The sequence below is a fragment of the Fistularia commersonii genome, chromosome 1 (assembly GCF_037954325.1).
Source record: "Fistularia commersonii isolate RoL2024-O1a breed Wild chromosome 1, RoL_Fcom_v1.0, whole genome shotgun sequence".
Lineage (NCBI taxonomy): Eukaryota > Metazoa > Chordata > Actinopteri > Syngnathiformes > Fistulariidae > Fistularia > Fistularia commersonii.
In genome coordinates, this window is record NC_141284.1 from 15,455,469 (window position 1) to 15,477,985 (window position 22,517).

At 47.3% G+C, this 22,517-nt stretch overlaps 2 protein-coding genes across 8 annotated transcripts in view; one reads left to right on the plus strand and one right to left on the minus strand.

Annotated features, from left to right (window-relative positions):
- On the plus strand, positions 1-19,420 carry mapkbp1 (mitogen-activated protein kinase binding protein 1). 5 transcript variants are annotated; one of them, XM_086150556.1, is made up of 32 exons: positions 1-334; positions 3,142-3,233; positions 8,115-8,177; positions 8,276-8,333; positions 8,412-8,582; positions 8,787-8,924; positions 9,013-9,195; positions 9,484-9,501; positions 9,841-10,001; positions 10,107-10,305; positions 10,386-10,508; positions 10,694-10,902; positions 11,123-11,214; positions 11,981-12,106; positions 12,343-12,413; positions 12,490-12,611; positions 12,913-12,988; positions 13,067-13,178; positions 13,273-13,336; positions 13,417-13,542; positions 13,750-13,871; positions 13,945-13,994; positions 14,072-14,200; positions 14,516-14,620; positions 14,698-14,825; positions 14,910-15,016; positions 15,089-15,244; positions 15,314-15,395; positions 15,492-15,874; positions 15,961-16,689; positions 16,767-16,852; positions 17,933-19,420. In XM_086150556.1, the coding sequence occupies exons 1-32, from the start codon at positions 215-217 to the stop codon at positions 18,179-18,181; spliced, it is 4,650 nt and encodes a 1,549-aa protein (XP_086006682.1). In that variant the 5' UTR covers positions 1-214; the 3' UTR covers positions 18,182-19,420. The 5 variants fall into 5 exon arrangements, with proteins under 5 accessions (XP_086006682.1, XP_086006666.1, XP_086006705.1 ...); XM_086150540.1 differs by having other exon boundaries at positions 14,910-15,244; XM_086150579.1 differs by lacking the exon at positions 9,484-9,501.
- The window catches only part of LOC147237540 (uncharacterized), a 15,776-nt gene continuing 11,313 nt past the window's right edge, over positions 18,055-22,517 (minus strand). For all 3 annotated transcript variants that reach the window (XM_086150610.1, XM_086150600.1, XM_086150590.1), the window contains 4 exons: positions 22,298-22,360; positions 22,003-22,065; positions 21,770-21,898; positions 18,055-20,816 (listed from right to left, as the gene is read on the minus strand). In XM_086150610.1, coding sequence (XP_086006736.1) covers positions 20,536-20,816; positions 21,770-21,898; positions 22,003-22,065; positions 22,298-22,360 — 536 coding nt within the window. In that variant the 3' untranslated portion in view covers positions 18,055-20,535. The remainder of the gene's footprint in view (positions 20,817-21,769; positions 21,899-22,002; positions 22,066-22,297; positions 22,361-22,517) is intronic.

Here is a 22,517-nt window from a genome sequence, read left to right on the forward strand (position 1 = left end):
TCTGGATGGAGTCAGAGACACCGCGTCTCTTCCTCGCCTCGGAAGAATACGATGCGGATCAGCCAACGAACCAGAGCCGCTGATACGTGTCGGTGCAGAAGCGGAACCAGGGGGGTGGAAGCCGCCTCCGGCTCGGACCGCGGGCGGCATGACAGCTGCGGCTCAGAAGGACTCCGGCCGCTGACGAGCAGCTAGCCGCCGAGCTAACAGCGTGATGGCCGCGGAGCCGAGCGGTACTATCCGCAGCCGCATTAAGAACCTGCTGCGCTCGCCGTCTATCAAGCTGCGGCGGCGAAGCGGCGCTGCGCGGCACAAAGAGGAGCTGGGCGGCAAGGTAACTCCGTCACTAACGCGCTTTAACGTCAATACATCCCTGACGTCACAGGACGGCCACGGAATCGCTTATCCTCCCTGAACGGGGAGCGTCGACAGGTTGCCATGACCGGCGAGGGTCACGTGACTGATGACCGGAAGTAGCTACCTTCTCACAAAATCATTTTCAGCTTTGTCAGTGTTGAAAATAAGGGAAGTGGTGCATAGAGTAAAAGAGAACAAAAAATGATTCGTTTGGGCGCCGGGGTTGAAATGGTCAGCGTGGATCCAGGTTTCTGTCTTCCGAGATTTTCGCCCCAGTTCGCATCTTTTTCCATTTGATTTAAATCTGGTCATCCACACGAATCGCCGCCTTACTGCCCCCTGCTGCCGGAGAGAGGGGGTGTCTCTGCGCCTGCAAATCCTGCAGAGGGGTGCATGTTTAAACAAAAAAGTTTAGAAAAAGTCAAGATTTGGGCCATTTTAGTTAAAAGCAAGTGATGAACCGAGGGATAAACAACTTTGGAATCGAAGTGGTACAGAGTGGAAATGCTTTCTAAGAGAAAAATGGGAAATTTATGGTGGGAGAAAGAAGGAAAACCAATGGGAGGCCTCAAAGTGAATTAGAGATGGAAACCCGGACAAATGAATACGAGAGCCTGGTGACCGTTACATCTTTTGTCCGCTTTCATGTTATGTTCAGCGAACGAGTGCAGCCTCGGTCCCCGATTCGGGTCCTGTTTTTGACAGTCTACCGATCACCTGTCAGGAGGTTAAACAGAGTTCATATTCCTTTTCATTGCCGTCTGACACTTCCAGTGAGACACGGGACCCCCCCTCAGTTCACTTAGTTATCGTCGCTTTCTTTGACCCATCTATCCTGCAGGTGCAGGAGCATAAACTGGTCCAGTCTCTTGCACTCACGTTATCATTTATGCTACCTGTAGCAAATTCTACTTAATGATGGTTCTTTTAGCTGGTGGTTCTGTCTCAACCTCCACTCAGAGCTGTTGCACATTAAAATTTGCCATTCTTGTAGCATGATAATCAATTGTCGTATATAGTGTTGATATATTTGTGTATAGTATTGGTGCTCTCTCACTACAAACTTCAAGCATGACGCCACTGGGTTTGGGTGGTTTTCCATTACTTCATTGTGCCTCCTCAATGTGGGCGGGGTCGTCATAGCACAGCGGTGCCAAGCTGCCGTGATGTTGTTTTATACGTGACACCAAATATACAAACAAGTAAGGGGATGGAAGCCGTGGTGTGCTTGCTGCTTGGTTTCTGTCTTTTTGTCACACAAATCAAGAGATGAGCCAGATAAGGATACAGGCAGGGAGATGCAGCAGCAGCAGCAGCAGCAGCTATGCTAACATGGAGCCCTCCTGCAGGTTTTCTAAAAGTGACGTTTTTTTGTGTTGAGTGCTGCGTTCAGAGATGACATCCTCAGGCCAACCAGTAGCAGGCCGTCTGTTGTCATCAAGATTTAATATTGGCTCGTTTGGGACTCAACAGAGCGAGTATTAAAAAAGTACCAGGAACTAACCCTCATGGAAACGCAAAAAGAACGGAGACCAGTCATGCATGCAGTCGTGGAAAAGAGCAACTAGAATATTAGTACCGGTAGTATGGACATGCACGTTGGCGCAGGGTTAGCACTTCGGCCTGGCAGCAAGAGGGTTTCTGCTTTGATTTAAACTCTGTTCTGTCAATTTTCTCCTGCTTGTGTTCCCTCCGGGCTCCCCTTCTCACAGTCCAAAAGCAGTGGGCTCATCAAGACTCTTGATGTGTCTGCAGATGTAAATGAGAGAGTGGACTAATATTCTATAACGTAGTATTAGTCAGTACCCAAGTAGTAGTACCGGCATCGCAGGAGCTGTGGTCTTGTTTTCAGCCTGAGGTTACTGGGGTTGTAAATTGTCTCTGAGCTGACAGACATACAGGTCTTTCAAGTTCTACACACAACTTTAGTACACAAAGAACTGTCAGGTAAACTTTGCTTCAATTTTCATAATATTACCATTTATATTACAGATTGTGCGGTAATAATAGAACTTTTGACAATCGTTTAAATTGTAGGAGCACTAATAATAGTAATACAATATCATTAGTTTTTTCTCAACATTGTAACCAAACAGACAAAGATACACCTTGTACTAGAAACCCTCGGGATATAAACCATGCCTCCAGCTAACAGCCCTGTATGGTGTGAGGCACCGCCCCTAGTGCCCCCACAGTATCATTGTTATTAGAAGTATCAATAATAATAAACAATCGTGGTGTGCCCTTCTCTCTCTCACACACAAACACACACACACACACACGTTGACTCATAGCTGGATGTTTTCTTATGCGTTAGCTTAGTATTAGTCAGTGTGAAATACATTGAGTCGCACGTGCTAATAAACCTGAACAGGTAGCCTATTTGGACTGTGCTCTACCCAGTCCAACTTGTCTTCAACCCCAAACCCCGATGGACTGAACAGCCAGGGAAACATGACCAGATTTGATTTGTTAAGATGGGTTCTCATGCACACTGGAACTGGTTCAAGGTCTAGATTCTACCTGAAAGGATCCCCGAGTTTGGTTTGGGTGAAAAGCTGCCAGAGGGTCATGAATTTTCCCTGTTTGGATCTGGGCTGTTTAAAGACTCAGCATGATTCTGGGTCCAGCAAACACATCGAAGCTGTAGCAGACAGACACATTTCCAAGGCGGCTTGATAGTCTGTCATAAAGTAATCCAGTGGATCCTAGTCTAAGGGAACAAAGAATAAAGGTCTGTCTGGGGAACCATGAATTAATAAATTAATAAACTTTTCTCTGCAGGTAACTTTGGAGAAAGTTCTGGGAATCACAGCTGCGGGGAACCGAGCTCTGGCCTGTGACCCCCGGACTGGACTGTTGGCATATCCTGCCGGGTAAGACCTGCCGAGACCAGCTTCTGGCCACTTCTGTTCGATCCTGGGGAACCTACTTGATAGAACGGAAACATAGTCTGGTCTTAAACACATGTCCAATGCACTCGCCAATAACCTTTAGCTAGGAGGATACAGGTTGAAGCCGAACTGGGATCTGCTGCTACGTTCACTTTGGTTCTGAATGATTAAATGTCTAAGGTCTCATTTCTTCATTCTCTTTTTATATTTCATTAATCTTTTGCGGGAATTTATTTCACCCTGTAGCTCTATCTGCAAGGCGAACGGCTTTTCTTTCACCTTGATTCCTCTGGTTAAAAAAACAGGATGCTGTGAAACCTATTTAAGAAATATTGTACTATCATTTTTTTTCTCATTGATCAGTGACAGAATGAGAAATAAGAGATTTTAATCACGGGTGGATTCATGGCAGAAAGTGAAGGCCTGTTTGTCTCTGACCCACTTTCTTCCCCCGAACCTTGCCTTGTCATCCGTACTCAATCTTCTCATCTGATCAAGAATCAGCGAATCAGCTGTCAGCTTTCCCCACCCAGAGGAGGGGGTGGACATTCCCGTCATTCTTCCTGGTCCGATGAAGAGATGGACATTGAAACGTTTCCCTCCAGCTTCTCCTTTGCTCGGTTCTCAAGGGTCACTTTGATCCCATCAGTTTGGTTTGTAGACCAAACACACGGACCTCGTTTGGAGGTGAAACATCAAGGTGTGACTCACCCGACTGTTTACAACCTGTGACCCCACCGCCCACAGGATCCTCTTTCGTCACGTGACCCGATATTCACAAACACACTAATAGATGGTAAAGGAACACTGAGGTTAAAAGCTGTAATTATGGTAACAATCAATTCATCAATGTTTATCAATATAAGAATCAAAAATCCAGACACTACTCACCTATGCAGAGTAAGGCAGCTGTTTCCCTTCCAAAATCAAGAGGCAAAGAATCTGATGTAAGAAAAAACTCATCAGTCAATGGCGTGCATTAACAAAGCATCACACAGACACCTGGGAGGTTTTTAAAAGCCTGGTTTGCTTTCCACTTGCATGCACCATGTTTCGCACCATCATACGTTCTGGCTGAAGTGGAAGAAACTGAAAGACATCCAGTGTAAAACAAGCCCTGCTAAGCTAAGCCACAGCACTCCAGTGTCGCAGTGTATTTTAAGTGTAAAGAAAACCGATAGGCAGCAACAGCGGCTTCAGAACAACAGGGCAAGCCTGGATTCAACACCCAGCAGAAAATCTTTATGACAGGAAAGATGAGACAACTACTGCTAGTCAAAGAACTGTTCCAGCATACAAGACCATACAGTCTCTTTTTTTGGACCCATTTCACCTGTTTCAAGGGAATATTTCTTTTATGAAATTGTTTTAAGTTTTTGGGATATATATATATTCTGTGCTCGTTCATCCACGTGGTATAATGCCAGGAAAATTCTGCTGCTGATGACAATTATGACACATTATGTTATGTGACGTGTGGTGAGGTTCATGGCTGGTGAGGCACTGACGTCATCACCGCACGTCTCTTCTTCATATTTAAACGGTAAATGTGAACTTTTTTTTAGCGATTTTGAAAAAAAAAAAAAAACTAACGATGGTGAAGCTATGCGGAAAATAACTTTATAGTACAAATCACTGAATATATGTAACCATTTAATTTATTTTTTCATTTTGCATTTTTATCTTTCTGCGATGACAGGTGAGGCCCAGCCTCCCCTGTCTCTACTGGCTGCACATCACTGCCAAGGGGGCCCATGCTAATGTTCTCCTTTAGTGTGTCCCAAGCTTGGAACAATGCAGAGGGCTGTATCATGAAGGGCATCCGATGTAAAATCTGTGCCAAACTTAAAATACGTATCAAACCTCTGACTTCCATATCCGATGAGCTGAGTTTCAGGTTAACAATGATCACCATCAGTGCAGATAACATACAGGGCACCAGTGGAAGCGAGGATGAGGGCGTGTTCGTAAGCAGAGGACGAAGAGGGAAGGTAAGATGCTTGGACTATAGCGTAGGGATTTTGAATGTTCAGACTAAGACAAGAAAAGGTAGAAAGTTGGTTGAGATGATGCAGAGGGGGAAGGTGTCCAGGGGACGAGTTGGCAACGTTAGTAGCTTGCAAGGATGATTTACGTTGTTATATAATTGTAATGATGGAAAAAGAAACAGAGTAGGAGTTATCTTGACGGAGGAGTTTGTTAGTGATGTTCTGGGGGTAAAAAGAATGGAAGATAGAGGAAATAGTTTGAAGATAGAAATTGAAGATGTGATGTTCAATGTTGTTATTGGCTATGCCCCATAGGTGGAATCTGAGAAGGAAGAGAAGGAACGGTTGCGTGATGCATAGTATCCCCAGAGGTGAGAGAGTGGTAACACGCACCAGAATTGATGAAGAAGTGTTGGGAAGGTTTGTATCCAGGATAGGAACACAGGAGGACAGATGGTGGTAAACTTTGCAAAAAGGATGGAAATCACTGTAGTGAATCCTTTTTTCCAGGAGGGGCAGGAACATAGGGTAACTTATAAGAGCAGAGCCAGGAGCTCACAGGTAGACTACATCTTGCATAGGTTACGTAATCTCAAGGAGAATATTCACTGCAAAGTAGCAGTCAGTTGGAGTGTAACCAGACAGCATAGGATGGTGGTTTGTGGGATGACCCTGGTGACAAGGAAGATGAAGAGGACAGAGACAGAAAAGTGGATGAAGTGGAGGAAACTGAAAAGGGAAGCGTGTTGTGTGATTTTTTTTTTTTATAATTTTTCCCCCCATTATTTTTCAACTATTTACTTATTTATTTCCTGAGTCACTGAGGGGACTGAGGAGTGCAGACAGGAGTGCAAGGAGATACAGTAAAAGGTGAAGGTAGAGGTGTCAAAGGTCAAACAAACCGTGTGCAATGACCTGTATGCTAGGTTGGACAGTCAAGAACGAGATACCAATTTGTACAGCTTGGTGAAACAGAGCGATAGAGGGAAGAACACGTAGCTGGTTCGAGTGACTAAGAATGGAAAGGGAAGTGTATTAACAGGTGCCAGAAGTGCGATGGGAAGATGTAAAAAGAACTTTGGAGGGTTGATGGAGGAAGAATGAGAGAGAACAAGAGTAGAAGAGGTGACTGCAAAGTTGCAGAGATTACTAAAGATGAAGCGAGGAGGACATTGGAGGGGATGAAGAGTTGAAATGCAGTTGGTTCTGATATTATTCTGTACAATGGTGGTATGGAAGTGATGGCCGTAGATTTGTAATCATATCATTCGACTGGATCTTAAGAGTTTGAGGATGCCATAGGAATGTAGTGAAGTGTGCTGGTGCTAGGTTTTTAAGCACAAAGGAGACATGCAGTGTTGTAGTAACTACAGAGAAATAAAAACGATGAACCTTACAATTAAGGCAGAGCTGGAGGTAGCAAAGATGAAGATGTTGAGGTTCCATTTGTGGGTGGTGAGGATGGATAGGATCGGGAATGAGTCCATCAGAGGGACAGCACATGCTTAGATGTTTTTGAGACAAAGTCAGAGGCCAGACTGAGATGGTTCGGACATGTGCAGAGTAGGGATAGTGAATATCTTGGGAGAAGGATACTGTGATAGGAACTGCCAGCCGGGGGTCCTGGAGAAAGACCAGCGAGAGCTTCTGGAATCTGGAATGTTTCATAAACTGTCCTCTGAACTGAGCTAAGACACTCCCCAGGAAACACCTCTGAGAACCAGAAGTGTCCTATCTCTTCTCAGGAGACCCAGGAACCATCATATTCCCACTGTATATCCTCTGAGGTTCTTCTGAAGTGTCCTCACCTCCCTGAGGCCTCCGGGGTCCCTGCTCTTGTAGAACACGTCATTTGCATCCCCATCCCAGGCTGTTGAAACCAATGACAGTTAATCTGATAATCTGATCATACAGCTAACCCTGTAAAGTCCTTTAGACGGAGAACAGAGACATTCCTGCTTTAATCTACAGTCTTATGGGCAACACGCGGGACAGGAACGTCCCAGGAACATTACTCACATGTTGGCAACTTCCTGGTGTGTGGACTTGGATCTGAACCAGAAGAATAAAGAAAACAAAACTCTTTGTGAGAAGAATGATGACAATGAGAGATGTTGTTAGGCATGTTTCAAGCGTGCCTGCACTGTTCTCCAGGTTCTGAACATGGAGAACCCTGAAACCATCATTGGTCAAAATGAATATCTCCCTGAAATAGTGTTATTTTAATGTTTTTTTTATTATTTATGCAGTAATTAAAGTATATAGTTTAAAAGTAGACTTGAGTAATGGATGAAAAACATATCTGAAAATAAAGACCCAAGTCTTTGAGAAAGGAGAAGAGAGAGAGAAGAGTTTCATTTAAAAGTCCCATGCAACCTGAGCGTGTCACCGTCTGCATGAGTGCAATGTTTGCAGAGCATTAGCCAGGCATTACAGGAAAGTTTGAGTGAGAGAGAAGATTATAAAAGTGGTGACTGAGTCAGCAGGACGTTCTACTACTCACAGTCTGCTGATGCGTGCCGTGTGTGTGAGGTCAGCTGACTGCTGGCTTCATCCAATCTGCCATGGACCCACTGTTGTGGAAGGAAACCTACATCAAGTATCTTGTGTGTGTGTTTTTTTTTTGAGCCACTGAGCTCAAAATTTGTTCATGTTATTGATCTTTGATCTGACATGCATTAAACAGAAGAGATTTGATGGTTGGGAGTCACACACACACACAAACACACACACAGGTACAAACATACATGCACACAGTCACATAAATCATGCAATGTTATCTGTGTTTTTTATGAATAGTTGGTTTAGTGTGTGTGTGTGTGTGTGTGTGTGTGTGTGTGTGTGTGTGTGTGTGTGTGTGTGTGTGTGTTTCTAGGTGTGTTGTTGTCCTCCTGAATCCTCGGAAGAACAAGCAGCATCACATCTTCAACACCTCCAGGTATAACACTTGCAATCCTCTGTCCAATCCGCCGCATTCTGATTGCTTCTCTCATGGCACAGCCTTTTGCTCATAGTAACCATCCATTTTTATTCCAGGAAGTCCATCACAACATTAGCTTTTTCACCAGATGGGAAGTATGTGGTCACAGGAGAGGTGAGCAATAACCGTTTAATCAGTTGGAACGCGGGCAGTGTCATCCAGTTGTATGCTGACTCCTGTCTTGTTCCGTAGAGTGGCCACATGCCAGCGGTCCGAATCTGGGAAGCATCGGAGCGGCAGCAGGTCGCTGAGCTTCAGGAACACAAGTATGGAGTCGCCTGCGTAGCTTTTTCCCCCAACGGAAAATACATTGTCAGCGTGGGTTACCAGCATGACATGATGGTCAACGTCTGGAACTGGAAGGTAATTTGAAACAGAGCATGGGAAATTGGCATGCCAGTTGTGAGCTGCCGGAGCAACCTTGCAGACAGTGACCTTTCTAATATTTGACTGGGGTTAACCGACCTATCGCTTCCAGGCTAATCGACAGAAATACATCAACAGACAATTGATGAATGATATATGACCCCCTGAAAGAAACTTGTCAACGTATCTCCTCTTGTGCAGAAAAATGTGGTGGTTGCAGCCAATAAGGTGTCCAGTAAGGTGACCGCCGTCTCCTTCTCAGACGACAGCTCCTACTTTGTCACGGCCGGCAACCGACACGTTAAGTTCTGGTACCTGGATCACAGTAAGACATCCAAGGTACCTGCGGTTTCTGTCTGGCTCTCGTCAGAGTCTATCGTTCTGCCATGTCATCTTCTCATGTGTTGCCACGTGGTCATGTGTGCAGGTCAATGCCACTGTGCCTCTGCTGGGGCGTTCAGGGCTGCTGGGTGAACTCAGGAACAACTTCTTCTGTGATGTGGCATGTGGGCGGGGTCGGCAGGCGGCCTCTACCTTCTGCATCACGGGGTCTGGCCTGCTGTGCGAATTCAATGAACGGCGCCTGCTAGACAAGTGGGTGGAGCTCCGGGTGAGTCGGCAAACTCGCGTGTCTCCCTGCAAGATGAGCAGGACCAGCTTGCTGGAAAAGATGTGTTCTAGACCCAGTTTGATGCAGATCAGGACCTGACCTGGACCCTGTCTGGACAAGGACCTGATCAAAACCACATCTTTACTTGGTCTGGTTTGGACCTGGTCCAGGTCTGGTACTGATCTGGACTCTGGTCTACTTAAAGGTCTTTAAACTTGAGTAGTAAGTTGTGAATACAAGCCTTTTATCTGAAATTTGGATGTACTTCCTGTACTGCTTCCTGTGTAGAGGGTCGATTCAGCCTCCGTAAGTCAACATGCCATTAGTCCTCGCCGTCACACCGCCGCCAGGCCTTCACGCATGTTTTGTGTTCAGGCCTTCGTGTAGTTTTAGCACCGAACAGTGTTCGGAAACACAGTCGTCCAAGCTTCATCCTCATCGGCCGAAGTCTCTGACTCGAACACACCCACGAGCGTCCTCTCACTCCATAAGCTGGTTTCATAGCACATGTCATTCACCCGCACTCACATTTCTTAGAAGACACATAGTCACAATGTTTGAATTTGCTTCCTGGCATCACAGGTGGATGGCGGGTCATGTGACCAGCAGATAGGAGGCTGGACTCACCTGTCTTTTTCTCGGCAGACGTCTCAGGCTACTTGCCTGTCTGTCACTGATGACTTCATCTTCTGTGGGTGTTCTGATGGTATGGTGCGAGCCTTCAGCCCCGCCAATCTGCACTTCCTCTGTACCCTGCCCCGCCCACATTACCTGGGTGCCGACATCAGCAGCATAACGGATGCAAGGTAAAACATACAAGCACAGACATACATACACTTGGACACACACACACACACACACACACACACACAGAGTTATCTTTAACGTGCGTTTCTCATCTTGTTCTTCAGTCAGTTGTTCTCCTCCCGGCCGGATGTTCGTTACCCTGACACGGTGGCGGTGACCTTTGACCCCTGCAACCGCTGGCTGTCCTGTGTTTACAATGACCACAGCGTATACGTATGGGATGTGCGTGACCTCCGTGACCCTCGCAGGGCAGGAAAACTCTACTCCGCCCTCTATCACTCGTCATGTGTCTGGAGTCTGGAGGTCTGTTGACATGAACAGGGCTCACCACCCCGAATCAGCTGACATGATGATGTCAATAGCTTCGACCATGTCTCCTGCAGGTGTACCCAGGGGGAGGGAGGTGTCTGCCTCCTGGCTGCTTCCTGTCCTGCTCCTCTGACAACACCATCCGCCTGTGGAGTGTGGAAGGCCTCGATTTCCTGAACCGCAATGTCCTGAGCCATGTAGGTACACGCACACACACACACACACATACACATTCACTCTTTGAATTTTTTTTGAGGTCATAGGTCTGGGGTCAGTCTCTTTATCCTCTCACAGGGCTGGACCCTGACCAGTAATGTGAGCGAGTTTCTGGGGTGTCAGAGAGAAAACCGGATGCTCAGCTGTGTGACTTTTGACCTTGCAGGACTTGTTCAAGGTCATCTATGTGGACAACAACCTTGCAAGCCTCCTGGATGCTGACAGCGTGAATGTTTCTGGGTGTAGCACTGAGAAGACGGGGTCTTCGGGCCCCGAGGCTCAGCAGGCTGACCAGAGCCGCCTGGGAATCCGGACCCTGAGAGTCAGTCCGGATGGGGGCCATCTGGCTTCGGGGGACCGCATGGGGGTCCTCAGGTACAGTATATGTATCTTTGTGTTACCTCTTCTCGTTCCTGTAGATTGCTTCGGTTAGCATCACACCTTCAGAGCTGCATCCCCACTTCACTTATAGATAAAGTTATATGGATGTTAACCTGAAAGTTAAGGGGCAAGTGCCTCTACTGTTTTATCACTTAAGATATAAGTGTCTTTGTGTCTTTCTTTCTGTGTGTTGCTCTGTGTCTGTTTTGTGTAGGATCCATGACCTGCACATGATGGAGGAGATCCTAAACGTTCAGGCTCACGACTCAGAGATCCTCTGCCTTGAATTCTCCAAACCCGATTCAGGTTTGTTTCTGGACACAGAAGAACCAGATTTTTATGGAAAACTTTTTTTTTGAAACTCACAGGTCTCGGATGAAGCTGTTGGTCACAGGATGATTGGTGATTGTTTGGAAATGTGTTCAAGTATTTTCAAATGTTAGCTGAATGACTGGGATGAATATATGATAAATGGTCCAATAGAAGACAAACTAAAAATGGTATAAAGGGAATGGAAGATACCAAAAAGCAGATTATTGCGGAATGCGTTTGAGAAGCCTATATACAACACTCAACATCCCTTATCGTACTGACTGTACTGTTTGTGTTACTGTGTTAACTCAGAATCATGTCAGAGTTCTTGTGACACACCTTCTGCAGTGTGAAGCTTTGGCCCATGAAGAACCTTGGAGAAAAGGCCTTTCTATGATTCTCATGCTTGCAATTTAGTTTCCCACCGCCCCTGGCTGAACACTGTCCTCCCTGTGACACAGCTCCCCTGGCCTCAGCTGTGATATGTCTGACTCAGCCAATAGGATCTTGGGCTGTCTAACCAGAGCTCAACGGTTAAATGAATCTGTGACGGACTCAGATGACTGCGTACGTGCGTGCGTGTGTGTGTGTGTGTAAATTTGTAAATTACTCTATTCATCTTTTTTTCTTCTAGATTCTATAAGATTCTTTCTTAAATGTAAAATTTGGCAAGAAATAAACAAAAAACAGAGAAGGAGTCGTTTAACTGTAAATAAAAGGGGACTATACTGCCGGGTTCCAACAGTCCCAAGTGTTGCAGGTCTGCAGTTTTTGGCGACAGCCAGTCGGGACCGCCTGATCCACGTCTTGGACGCCGCGAGGGGCTACAGCCTGGTCCAAACGCTTGATGAACACTCCTCCTCCATCACTGCTGTCAGGTTCGCAGGTAGGAGACCTTTGACCCTTTAACCTGACCGATGAAAATCTAAGGGAAAGAAAAAAGGATTATATTATAGATTTAGATAGATTTAGAACAAAGTTAGGTCCCATTTTATCAGTTCATGGAATTATTGCGTCCTGCATTTGTTATTTGGCTGGTTTGTTCCTTCACAACATTACAGAAGCTCATTGAAACACAGTCCCTTACTTTTTGTTCGACATCATGTCCTTCCTGTCTGTCAGCCAACGAGGGCAAGGTGAGGATGATCAGCTGTGGAGCCGACAAGAGCGTCTACTTCCGCACTGCTCAGCAGGTGAGTGATGCCACATTCGTGTCATCGATTGACCCGCCGTCCGTCTCTGACGTGGAGTCTCTCTCTGACTCGGCAGACGGACGAGGGTCTGGTCTTCCAGAGGACGCATCACGCCGTGAGGAAGACCACGCTGTACGACATGGATGTTGAACCTACCAGGAAGTACGCCGCTGTGGGCTGCCAGGACCGAAGCATCAGGTGATGAACACTGTTGCTCGCTGTGATGTCACATGGCGGCTATCAGGGGGACAGCTCTCGCTGACTGGTTGACACTAACCTTAATGACAGCAAGTCCAAAGAAGATAACTTGAGTAGGCGGTGGGCGAGGAGAAGCAACGATGACGATGAAAATGGTTATGAAGTCAAAATGGTTAAGGAGTAGATAACGGCAGGCTTGGGGACAAGAGTCACAATGTTGACAGTTACAACGGGCAACGAGGCTGATGGCGTTAGTGAGGTTAGCATCCATTTTGGCAATGACGATGTCTCCGCCCCGTAGGATCTTCAACATCTCAAACGGCAAACAGAAAAAGATGTATAAAGGCTCCCAGGGTGAGGACGGGACACTTATCAAGGTCGGCACCACCATCTGCTGCCATTATTGTAATGGGGGAGGGTGATGGTGGCAGGCGCCAGCTAACTCTCATCTGCAGGTGCAGATCGACCCCTCGGGGCTCTACATTGCCACTTCCTGTTCAGACAAGAACATCAGCATCTTTGACTTGTACTCTGGAGAGTGTGTGGCCACCATGTTCGGACACTCTGGTATGTGTATTTGTGTGTGTGTGTGTGTGTGTGTGTGTGCTTGAAGTGCAAATTTAAATGTGTTTTAAAGCACTATTCCTTGTGGTTTTGTTAGAAATCGTCACGGGGCTAAAGTTCAGCAGTGACTGTCGACACCTGATCACTGTGTCTGGAGATAGGTAGGTGTGATCCACAACATGTATGCAATTAGCAAAGACATAGTTGACTAAAGTGTGTGTGTGTGTGTCCGTGTGTGTAGCTGCATCTTTGTGTGGCGCCTCAGTCCAGATTTGACCCTCAGAATGAGGCAGCGGCTAGCTGACCTTCAAACTCCTAACCGCTGCAGCTTCCAGAAGGTTCCTCAGCAGAAAGGCCCGGCCCTCAGGTGACCTTCAACGGATGTGATTGATTTGATCGGAAAATCCGAAACAAGTTGCCAGATTATATCAATGTAAACTGACACTGACTTTGATTTGTCAGATTTATACGTTGGTTCATGACTTTGTTTTCATTGTTTGGCCACTTTTTTATACTAACCTCATTATAATGTGTGTGTGTGTGTGTATTGTATCGTGTTGTGTTTGTGTCTCAGGGAGGTGTCGCCCCAGGTTGTCAACCTTTCTTCAGACAGTGATAAAGAGGAAGAGGAGGAGGAGGAGGAGGAGGCAGGCAGTGGTCAAGCCATCCCAGCAGGAGGCTTGGAGGAGGAGTCAGGTTGGTTACTATGGTGACAACAGGCGGAAGAAGCAGTAATACGTAGGCACGTTGAAACCTGTGTTGTTTGCAGACACCTCAGACGAGAGACAGGATGCCCTGGATGCCTGGAGCGGCAGGAAGGTGAGCCACCGCCGTCTCGGCCGTCACGCGGGAATCTGAGCAGCGGCCATCGATCGACAGTCACGGTGTCTCCTCAGGAGGCGGAGAGACGACTGCCTCGCCGCCGCTGGTCTGGGACAGGGGGCACTGACGGGGTTCTGATGGCGAAGTCCATGTTGGACTTGAGACTGCTGGAGTCCTACAGACCTGAGGGGGAGGAGGAGGAGGTACAAGGGGCGGGGGGGGGGATCACTAACATCAGATGTCTCTTACGTTTAATATACTTTGACGTTATTAAAGTCAAGTGACAGCGTGAGTCCCCTGTACTTACCTCAGGATCCCTTCTTAGCAGAGAGTTAATGTGGGCCCTCACTTCAAACTTCAACAGACAGATCCCCTGCAAACCCCACATCCATGTCTAAGTGATTTCACCACAGCCACTGAAAACAGGAAGTGGAGGGATAGAAAATTAGTTTGTAGGGTTAAGTTGTTGTGGTTTCAAGAGCATAAAACACTGACGGATTTTTCTCCTGTCCCCTCAGGTGGAAAAATGCCCCTCCCCCAAAAGCCCAACCAGGAGGGGGCAGTGTGCTGAGGCGGCGCTCGCCTGGACCAATCAGGATCTGGGGAGCAGCACCAGTTTACAGGTGAGTTGAAGTGAATTTTCTGAGAATATCATTCAGGATTTGTCCTGCACGCTCCAACGTCCTTCTTGACCAAACAGGTGGAGCACCACGAGGGGAGAACCAATCAGAGGCCAGATTTCATCCCATTGGCCAATCATAGCCCTGACAGTGACGAGCCGGTGTTGTTTCCTGACCAATGGGAGGACAGAGTCAGCCTGGCTGGAAGGTGGGACATTTACAGAAACAGGAGGGATTTGATTGAAAGGGGGGCATTGTGCTAACCCCACCCCTGGTGATCCCATCCTGTCAGTGAGTTCCAGGTGAAGGAGGCCTGTTCCAGCGGTGGGCCGGACAAACCGAGCCCGGACAGCGGCTGCTCGCTGGGCTTCAACACTCCGGACGGACCTACAGGCGACGGTGAGGCGCCGACATGTGATCCTGCCCCTACCAACGCATCATGGTATCGTCTGATTCTCCATCCGCCCTCAGGCCTGGAGCCTGTGGAGCGTCTCAGCCTGGACGGGAACTCCTCGGAGCAGGAGGAAGAGGAGGAGGCGCCGGAGTCCCGTCAGGTTCCTCAGACTCCGGACCAGGAAGCGTTTCTTAAGGAACACTTTGTGACGCTCGCCGACCTCGCGGGGTCAGGTAAGAACACACCGCCTAGTCCTGTGGCCACGTGACCAACAGAAACAAATTGCTAAATCTTGTTGACAGGAAGTCCAAGTAGAGCCTCCCACAGCTCCAGCGAGAGTCTGAGCATCTCCTCCAGGTTCCTCTCACAGAATGCCACCACCAGGTAGAACATCTTCCAGTCAAGCAATACATCGCTCCGCCTGTTCCGTCTCCCATTCTGCGTCCTTCTTCAGTTTGACTGACTCTTCTTCCTCCTCAGTCGGGCTGTTCCTCCGCTCCCCTCGAGGAACAGTGGGGGGACGGTGGAGGCCAGGTGTCACATCCTTGTCTCTGAGGTTCGACCTCTGTTGGACCAAAACAAGGACCACCCCAGGGAAAGGAGGGTGTCTTGGAACCAGGACCAGATTCAAAGGCAGCCCTCAGTCCAGGACCAGCACCAGTCCCAGGACTGGACCAATCACCAGGACCAAAACCAGAACCAGAACCAGCAGGGTCTGGAGCAGCTGGAAGAGACACCGCGATCTTCTCTGCCGAAGAAGAAGATCCAAACAGCATCTGAGTCCAAAAGGACCCAGAGTCCGACTGCCCGGGCCTCGGGCCTGAGGAAGTCCCAGTCAGTCCACAGCCTGCTGATCGACCCAGGTAGGACCATAACTTGAACCCCCCCCCCCCCCCCTCTACGGGATCAATGTCACCCTGAGTATTGATTATTGCCGATCTCCTTTCAGGCGTCTCTGTTTCCCCGGCAGTGCCTCGAGGGTCTCCTCAGCTCCTCCCTCTTCAGCGTCCCACCACCCTCCCTTCCTCCCCCAGACGCCCCCCCTCCACGACCTCACCCCTTCAGAGACCGGGCCCCGCGTCCCCAAGATCACCCCAGTTAGAAAACATCACAGTGGTGACAGCCAGGAAGTCGTCCTCCTCTTCCTCCTGCCCTGGCGCAGCAGCGGCGGCCATGTCTCGCTCCTACATGAGCCCCACCGCCAGCTCCATGGCCAAGATGTCCCGCTCCATCTCCGTGGGCGACGACCTTAACGAGCACGCCGAGGATCCCGCCACGGTGGTGGCTTCATCTTTATCTTCGTTGTTAGCCACGGCATCCTTTTCTTCTCAGGTCAAAGAATGTCCTTCGGTCGCCGTGACACCCAACAGCTCGGCTTTGCCCGCGCAGCCCCATGCCGCCGTTATCCCCGTCGTTGCAGCGCCCCCCTTGTCTTCCTCGTCGGGTAACCATGGTAACCAAGCGGGGCCCCACCCCCGCGGTCTCCAGGCCCGTGTGACAGGATATCCGCTCCCAGACAAACCTAGCCTCGCCACCTTCTCCCCCTCTGCCAAGGCCTGCCCTTCCCCTGCTCTCTGCTCCACCCGCCCTCCTCCCGTCTCTGTCTCCCCGCTTGGGCCTCCTCAGCAAGAGGTGTTGCTTCAGACCCCGGCATGTGCGGAGGACAATGAAGACACAGGTTTGGGCCCTGGTCCTGACTAGTTCTGGCTGGTTCCATGGAACATTAGACTAACCTGCAACTCCTACACCCCTTAGGTCAGCCAATCAGCATGGAGGCCTGCAGGGCTCTCACCAATGAGCTGCAGAGCTGCTTCAAGAGGGCGGCCCACCTGTTTCGGAAGGTAAGGCTGAAGGCGTGAAGGTTCTGCAGCTGTACACAGAAATATAAACAAATGGAGATATTCAATTTCACCACTTCACAGTTCCTCTAGAACGCCAAACGTGGCCCGCCGCGTTATTTTATGTAGCTCGTAAGAACATCTTAAAAGGTCTTATTGTCTTAAATAAGTCAAACGCGTGCATTGACCATAAACTGCATTTCCTGCAATCCATGCCGATCATGTTACCCACGAAGTGACGGCATCCCGCCATTAGACTCAAGTGTATCCACGTCAATGTGATTTTCAACAAGTGGAATTGAGAAATACAAATGATCCCTAAATATCCAGGGAGAGAAAAGTTGATGCAGATGGAAGGCTACTTAAAGAAAGATGGGAGGGTGAATACATGGATGTACTTCAAGGAGAAAAACCAGTATGTCTTTTGTTGTTGTTGTGTCGGTTGTCAAAGAGTAAAATGTACATTTTGACACCAAACACGGAGCTAGGCATGACAGAGTTAGCCTACATGAAAAACAACAAATTGTCTAAGAATTAAAAGACAAAATTTGTATTTGACTGAGTAATAAAGTCAGAGTTATTTAACGCTGAGTAGTTACATTGATTTTACATTACATTTGGTTACATTTACCATAATTTCCGGACTATTGAGCGCACCTCAATATAAGCCGCAACGGCTAGCCGATTGCTATCTCGGGCTTCCTCCTGCACACTAAAACCGTCAAAGTCGTCTTCTTCGGTTTCGGAGTCAAACGGACTCGGAATTTCCCGCTCATTTCATCGGTCCGATGTGACGATGATAAACGTTTTAGCGGCGTGAAGCTCGTTAGCGTCCCCCCACCCAAAAAAGTCCATATATTAGCCGCATCGTTGTTTACGTGAAAAAAGTCGCGGCTTATCGTCCGGAAATTACGGTAGTTAAATTTACACTGTTGCTGTTACATGTGGCCCTTTGAGGGCAACCATTATGCTCATGTGGCCCCCGGTGAATATTAGTTCGACACCCCTGCTCAAGAACCAGACATTCTGAGGAAACAACCAGGTGTGGATTGGTGTGGATTTAATGTTTACTTGGTTCTGCAGGTCAGTGGCTGCTGCCATGACGACTCCGCTCCCGAGCAGCAACAGATGGCCACCGTCCTATCAGACGCCTTCCAGGCCTTGAGAGCGGAGCTGGACTCCCTGCCGCTTGGACTGCTGGGGGCCGAGGGAGGACTACTGGGGGGGGCAGCAGGGGTGAAGACCGCAGCGCTGCTGGAGGAATATTCTGTCTTGCTGCTGCAGGCTGTCAGCAGGAGGCTGCCGCCATCGTCATCATCGTCTTCTTCATGACTTTCACCTTCATCTTCCTTTGCAGCTGGTCAGGAACAAGGGAGACAGTGACTCGTCCCTTCCAGGTCCAACCCTCAAAACAGGAAGTCACATTCCAGGCTCCGCCTCCATCCCGGAGGCAGTGTTTACATGATATAAAGGGTTTCCAAAGCAGCTGGGAGCCCAGAGGGGCCCCGTCTTAAAGTTTCCCGGCTCTCAGTGGATTTTTAAAACAAAGAACATTTAAAAGAATTTTTAAAAAGAGAGAACATTTTCTTCCCGGAGAACGTTTCTTCTCCTCTGGGCGACGTTCCAACTGACAAAAGACGTGAAAACCAAATCTGACAGAAGAACGTCAAACAGGAAGAAAAAACATTTTCGACAAACGCAAAACAAGTGTCAGCCGATCCGTCCATTGATTGATCAGCTGATGGGGTGCAATTCATTTACAGATCTCGTACTGTTAAGTCATTGAAAGGGTATTGATCCGCTGTTTTTAATACCCCACCGATACACATGTATTCATTTCATACCGACTCACATGCAGGCACACAAGGAGTCATCCGCATGCACACGCACGTGCACACACAAGATCTCACACAGATGGACTGGTGCACACACACACACTTGCGCACACGCACATAAACCACTTTGCACACTCAAAAACCCACGTGGACTCATGCACACACAACCAGAAGCCATTTTGATTTGATGGATTTTTAATTGTTTCTATTTTTAATCGAATGACTCGATCTTTTTGATCTGTTTTTGTAGAAATTCTTTTCTAAAGATGGTTTTTGGACAAAAGTGTCTTCGCGTCCATCTGAGGGATTTTTGCATCTACTGTTTATTGATTATCGTAAAGCGAGAGACAGCAATATGACTGACAGTGTTGTTCAATTTTGGTGTACATTTTCTTTTTCCAGTTTACGAAACAACAGTCTTTATTTATTTGCTGATGTCACTTCCTGTCCTCTGTCGCCATGGAAACGCACAGCCAAAGGACTCAGTCAAGTCATGTTTGGACGGCGAGTCTTTGACTTTCGGTCATGTGACCGGTATGTTTGTCTGGACCTAGAAGACGAAGACTCTGCTGCTGTTCTTTTAAGGACTAAAGACAAAGTGTTGTCACAATCTCTTAATGACGATCAGCGACAGACATTTTTATTGTTCATCTTCCGGGCTTTTGACTCGTTTCTAACATTTTGTTCTTTTTTTTTTTTTTTTTGTGCAAAAATCAATAAAAGTGTGAGACTTTAATTGTTTGTCAGTTGAACATTGAGAAATATATTCGAAAGGACTTTATCTTTGGTGTGTTGGCCAGTGAAATTTGGTGGGCCTGCTCTGATGCCTGAAGGCTATTTGATTGACAGTGAATTAACCTGGATGCCACAGTCACATGTGAGGCGGTCATGCGTTAGTTCCCTTTGCAGGGTGAGAGTCACCCCCAGGTGGCATCGTAAGTGGAGAGGAAGCCTCTGAGGTCGGTTGTGGCTCCGCCTCAGGCGGAGAGTCCGGCCCTCTAAAAGCTCACGAGTGGCACCTTGATGGTCCCACTGGGGGTTCGTGGTTCTGCCCGGAGGCTCTGGAGGGAGCCTGTTAAGCCAGGCGTTATTCTACAGCTGCAGGGGAACTTCTGGAAGAGGAGGTCTTCAAACCTGATGAAACTAAACCTATAGCTGACAAGTGGGAGAGTGAGAAGGACAACCAGTGAAAAGAAAACCCAGTGAGGAGACACAGGAACCCAGATGAGGACCAGAACCGTTTCAGCATGGAATATATCTGACGTCCTTGAGTGACAAGAAGCCCAGCCCACCTCCAGGTTGGCGGATGGAGGGGTTTCATAAAATAGGGGTACCCTGTCCTGGTCCAGGATCAGATGTGGGTCATGCATGTCCAGCACACAGGACGGGTTGCTGGAACTACAGGAGTTCTGACCTACAGCTGGAGTCAGATTTCCAAAATTGATCAAACCTCTCAATAAGAATTACAAAATTGTAATTATTCACAGTGTTTAAGTTTTGTCTGTTACTTTATTACTTTATTTTGTAGACTAATCATTCGATAGGGAATACAATACTTACAATATAGTATACTGCATTATGCACTAAAGCAGTTTTTTTTTTATCGTGGAACTTCGCTTACTCGCCGAAAAACTAAAACGCGGATCATTTTTAGATCTGGAATTATTCTAAATTAAATGTTAAAATTAAACATTTAATTTAGAATAATTTGGCCTTTTTAGAATAGAAGCCAAGGATAGGTGAGGAGAAAAAACAGGAACTCACTCACTAGTGACTTGTCCCTTCAGAAGAAAAGCCTAGGAGGGTCAAAGAGAAGAGAGCATTAAGCCACTTGTCCTCTCAGAATGAAAGTCAGAGGGGGAAGAGCATGAAGCCACTGAAGATGCTAAAGTTGCGGGGGTCGTCATAGAGACGGTAGCTGGCCGGCAGACCAAGGTAAACCCGGTCACCGCTGTCAAGCTGCAGTGCCATGGTGCCGGAGGCCGACATGTAGCCGCCGTGGGAGTTGAGGTCCAGGCTGAAGCTGATTGGCTGCTGGTTCCTGTACAGATACACGCCCATGTAGCCTTTCAGGAAGTCTGTTGCTGTGAAGCTGAAAAAGTAAACACCGCTGATGGGTGCTGTGAAAACACCTGTGGACGACAGCAAAAGGAGGATATAATCGCGCCAACTCGTCCCAGCCATCGGGGGTCAGAGGTCAAACATGTCTGACAATGAAGGTTGACAGAAATCGAGTTAAAGTCGATAAGTTATTGATCAAAAAGTTCTTAAATTGACCAACATGAAACAGTTTGATTGTAATTCTACAAGGTTGAAATAAACCACTGTTTTCAAACCAAAATCTCATAAAATTCCATCAAGTTCTGCTTGGAAATAAAAATGCAATTACAATTTGCCAAATTGTAATTAATATATATATATATATACTAATTCTAATAAACCAATAAACAAATAAACTAATACAACTAAATCACTTCACAAATCACTTTTTTATGAAAGAACAGGTTTACTGCAGATTTCCATTGTTGATGTTTTTTTCTCTAATCAGTAATAGAAACAACAGGGAAATCATGAGTATAAATCAATATACAATAATCAATCATCCTATTTAAATGATTGCTGAAATCCTTATTGTAGCGGATTAATTGAGTCAATTAAGGCCTGTACATACTCCACGTGAACAAAGAAACGTGTTCTCTGTTCCACGGCTGTGAGAATGGACTTACCTACAACCCCAGTTTGGGAGTTCTCACAGCCTTATCTCGACGTGTCATCGGGGCAGAACTTTTTTCTCGTGTTGTGTCCAAGAACTTTTGCATGATTTGTCGAAAATTTGAAATGGGGGGAAAAGCAGAAGGGTTGTCGATCCCACTTTTACGCTGGTGCAGAAGGTTGTATAATGATGGATAGTTTTAAGGATGCCTTGTAAGACTTGAGGATGTTCATAAGGATGGCCAAGAACTAACTTTATTGTTGTTCTTACCACCCGGAGATGGATGTCAGTACTCTCGTGGAGGATGCACAGGCCTTTAAACATTAACTGATCTTGACAAAACACTGACTTTGGCCTCGGCTCAATAAGCACCTGCTGTAGGGTCGTAGCCTTGGCCCACGTTAGTAAAGGTCTTGGAGAAGATCAGTGTGGTCTCCTGGTCGAATGGCCCGACAGCCCCCGAGTCGGTGAGTCCGGCAGAGAACGCTACTTTCAGGCCGTCTGCAACCAAGACTTGGCTCAATTCTTTTATTCTGAGGGAACCAGTGCTCGTCCACACGCGAGGAGGTGCGGGAGCACCAGGAAGAGGCGGGCGAGATTCTTACCTGGGATCTCCGACTTTAGGCCGTCCATCTGCTCCTCTCTCAGACTCAGACGACGGTTCAACTCTGGAACATACAATCCAGCAGTTGTTAAGTCAATCGATTTTGTTAACAATCAATTGATGAATCCATATCGTGTTTAACCAAAAACAGCCAAGTCATTGATCTCAAAACTTCAGGAGCTCTAATGTTTATATCAACTTTTCATAAAGTCAGACTTCACTATCATCTTCGTCATCGCTAAAACCGTCCTCGTCTCACTATCATCAATCAGCAAACGTATTCTCTGGTGTCTTACCTTCGTCGCTCCTCTCCAAAGTGTCCACTTGTTGCTGGGTGATGTTCACCTTCATCGCCAGCCCTGTAAACGCAGGCATGTGACTTCCTGTTTCATGTTTGGTAAGTTGTAGCGTTCTAGAATTGGAGACGGTCTCCGACATGGCTGACTGGATTTTAATAGAGACTGCTCAAGAACACGGTGGGTTTATTTACAAACATAATTGGCGCTGAAAAGTAGC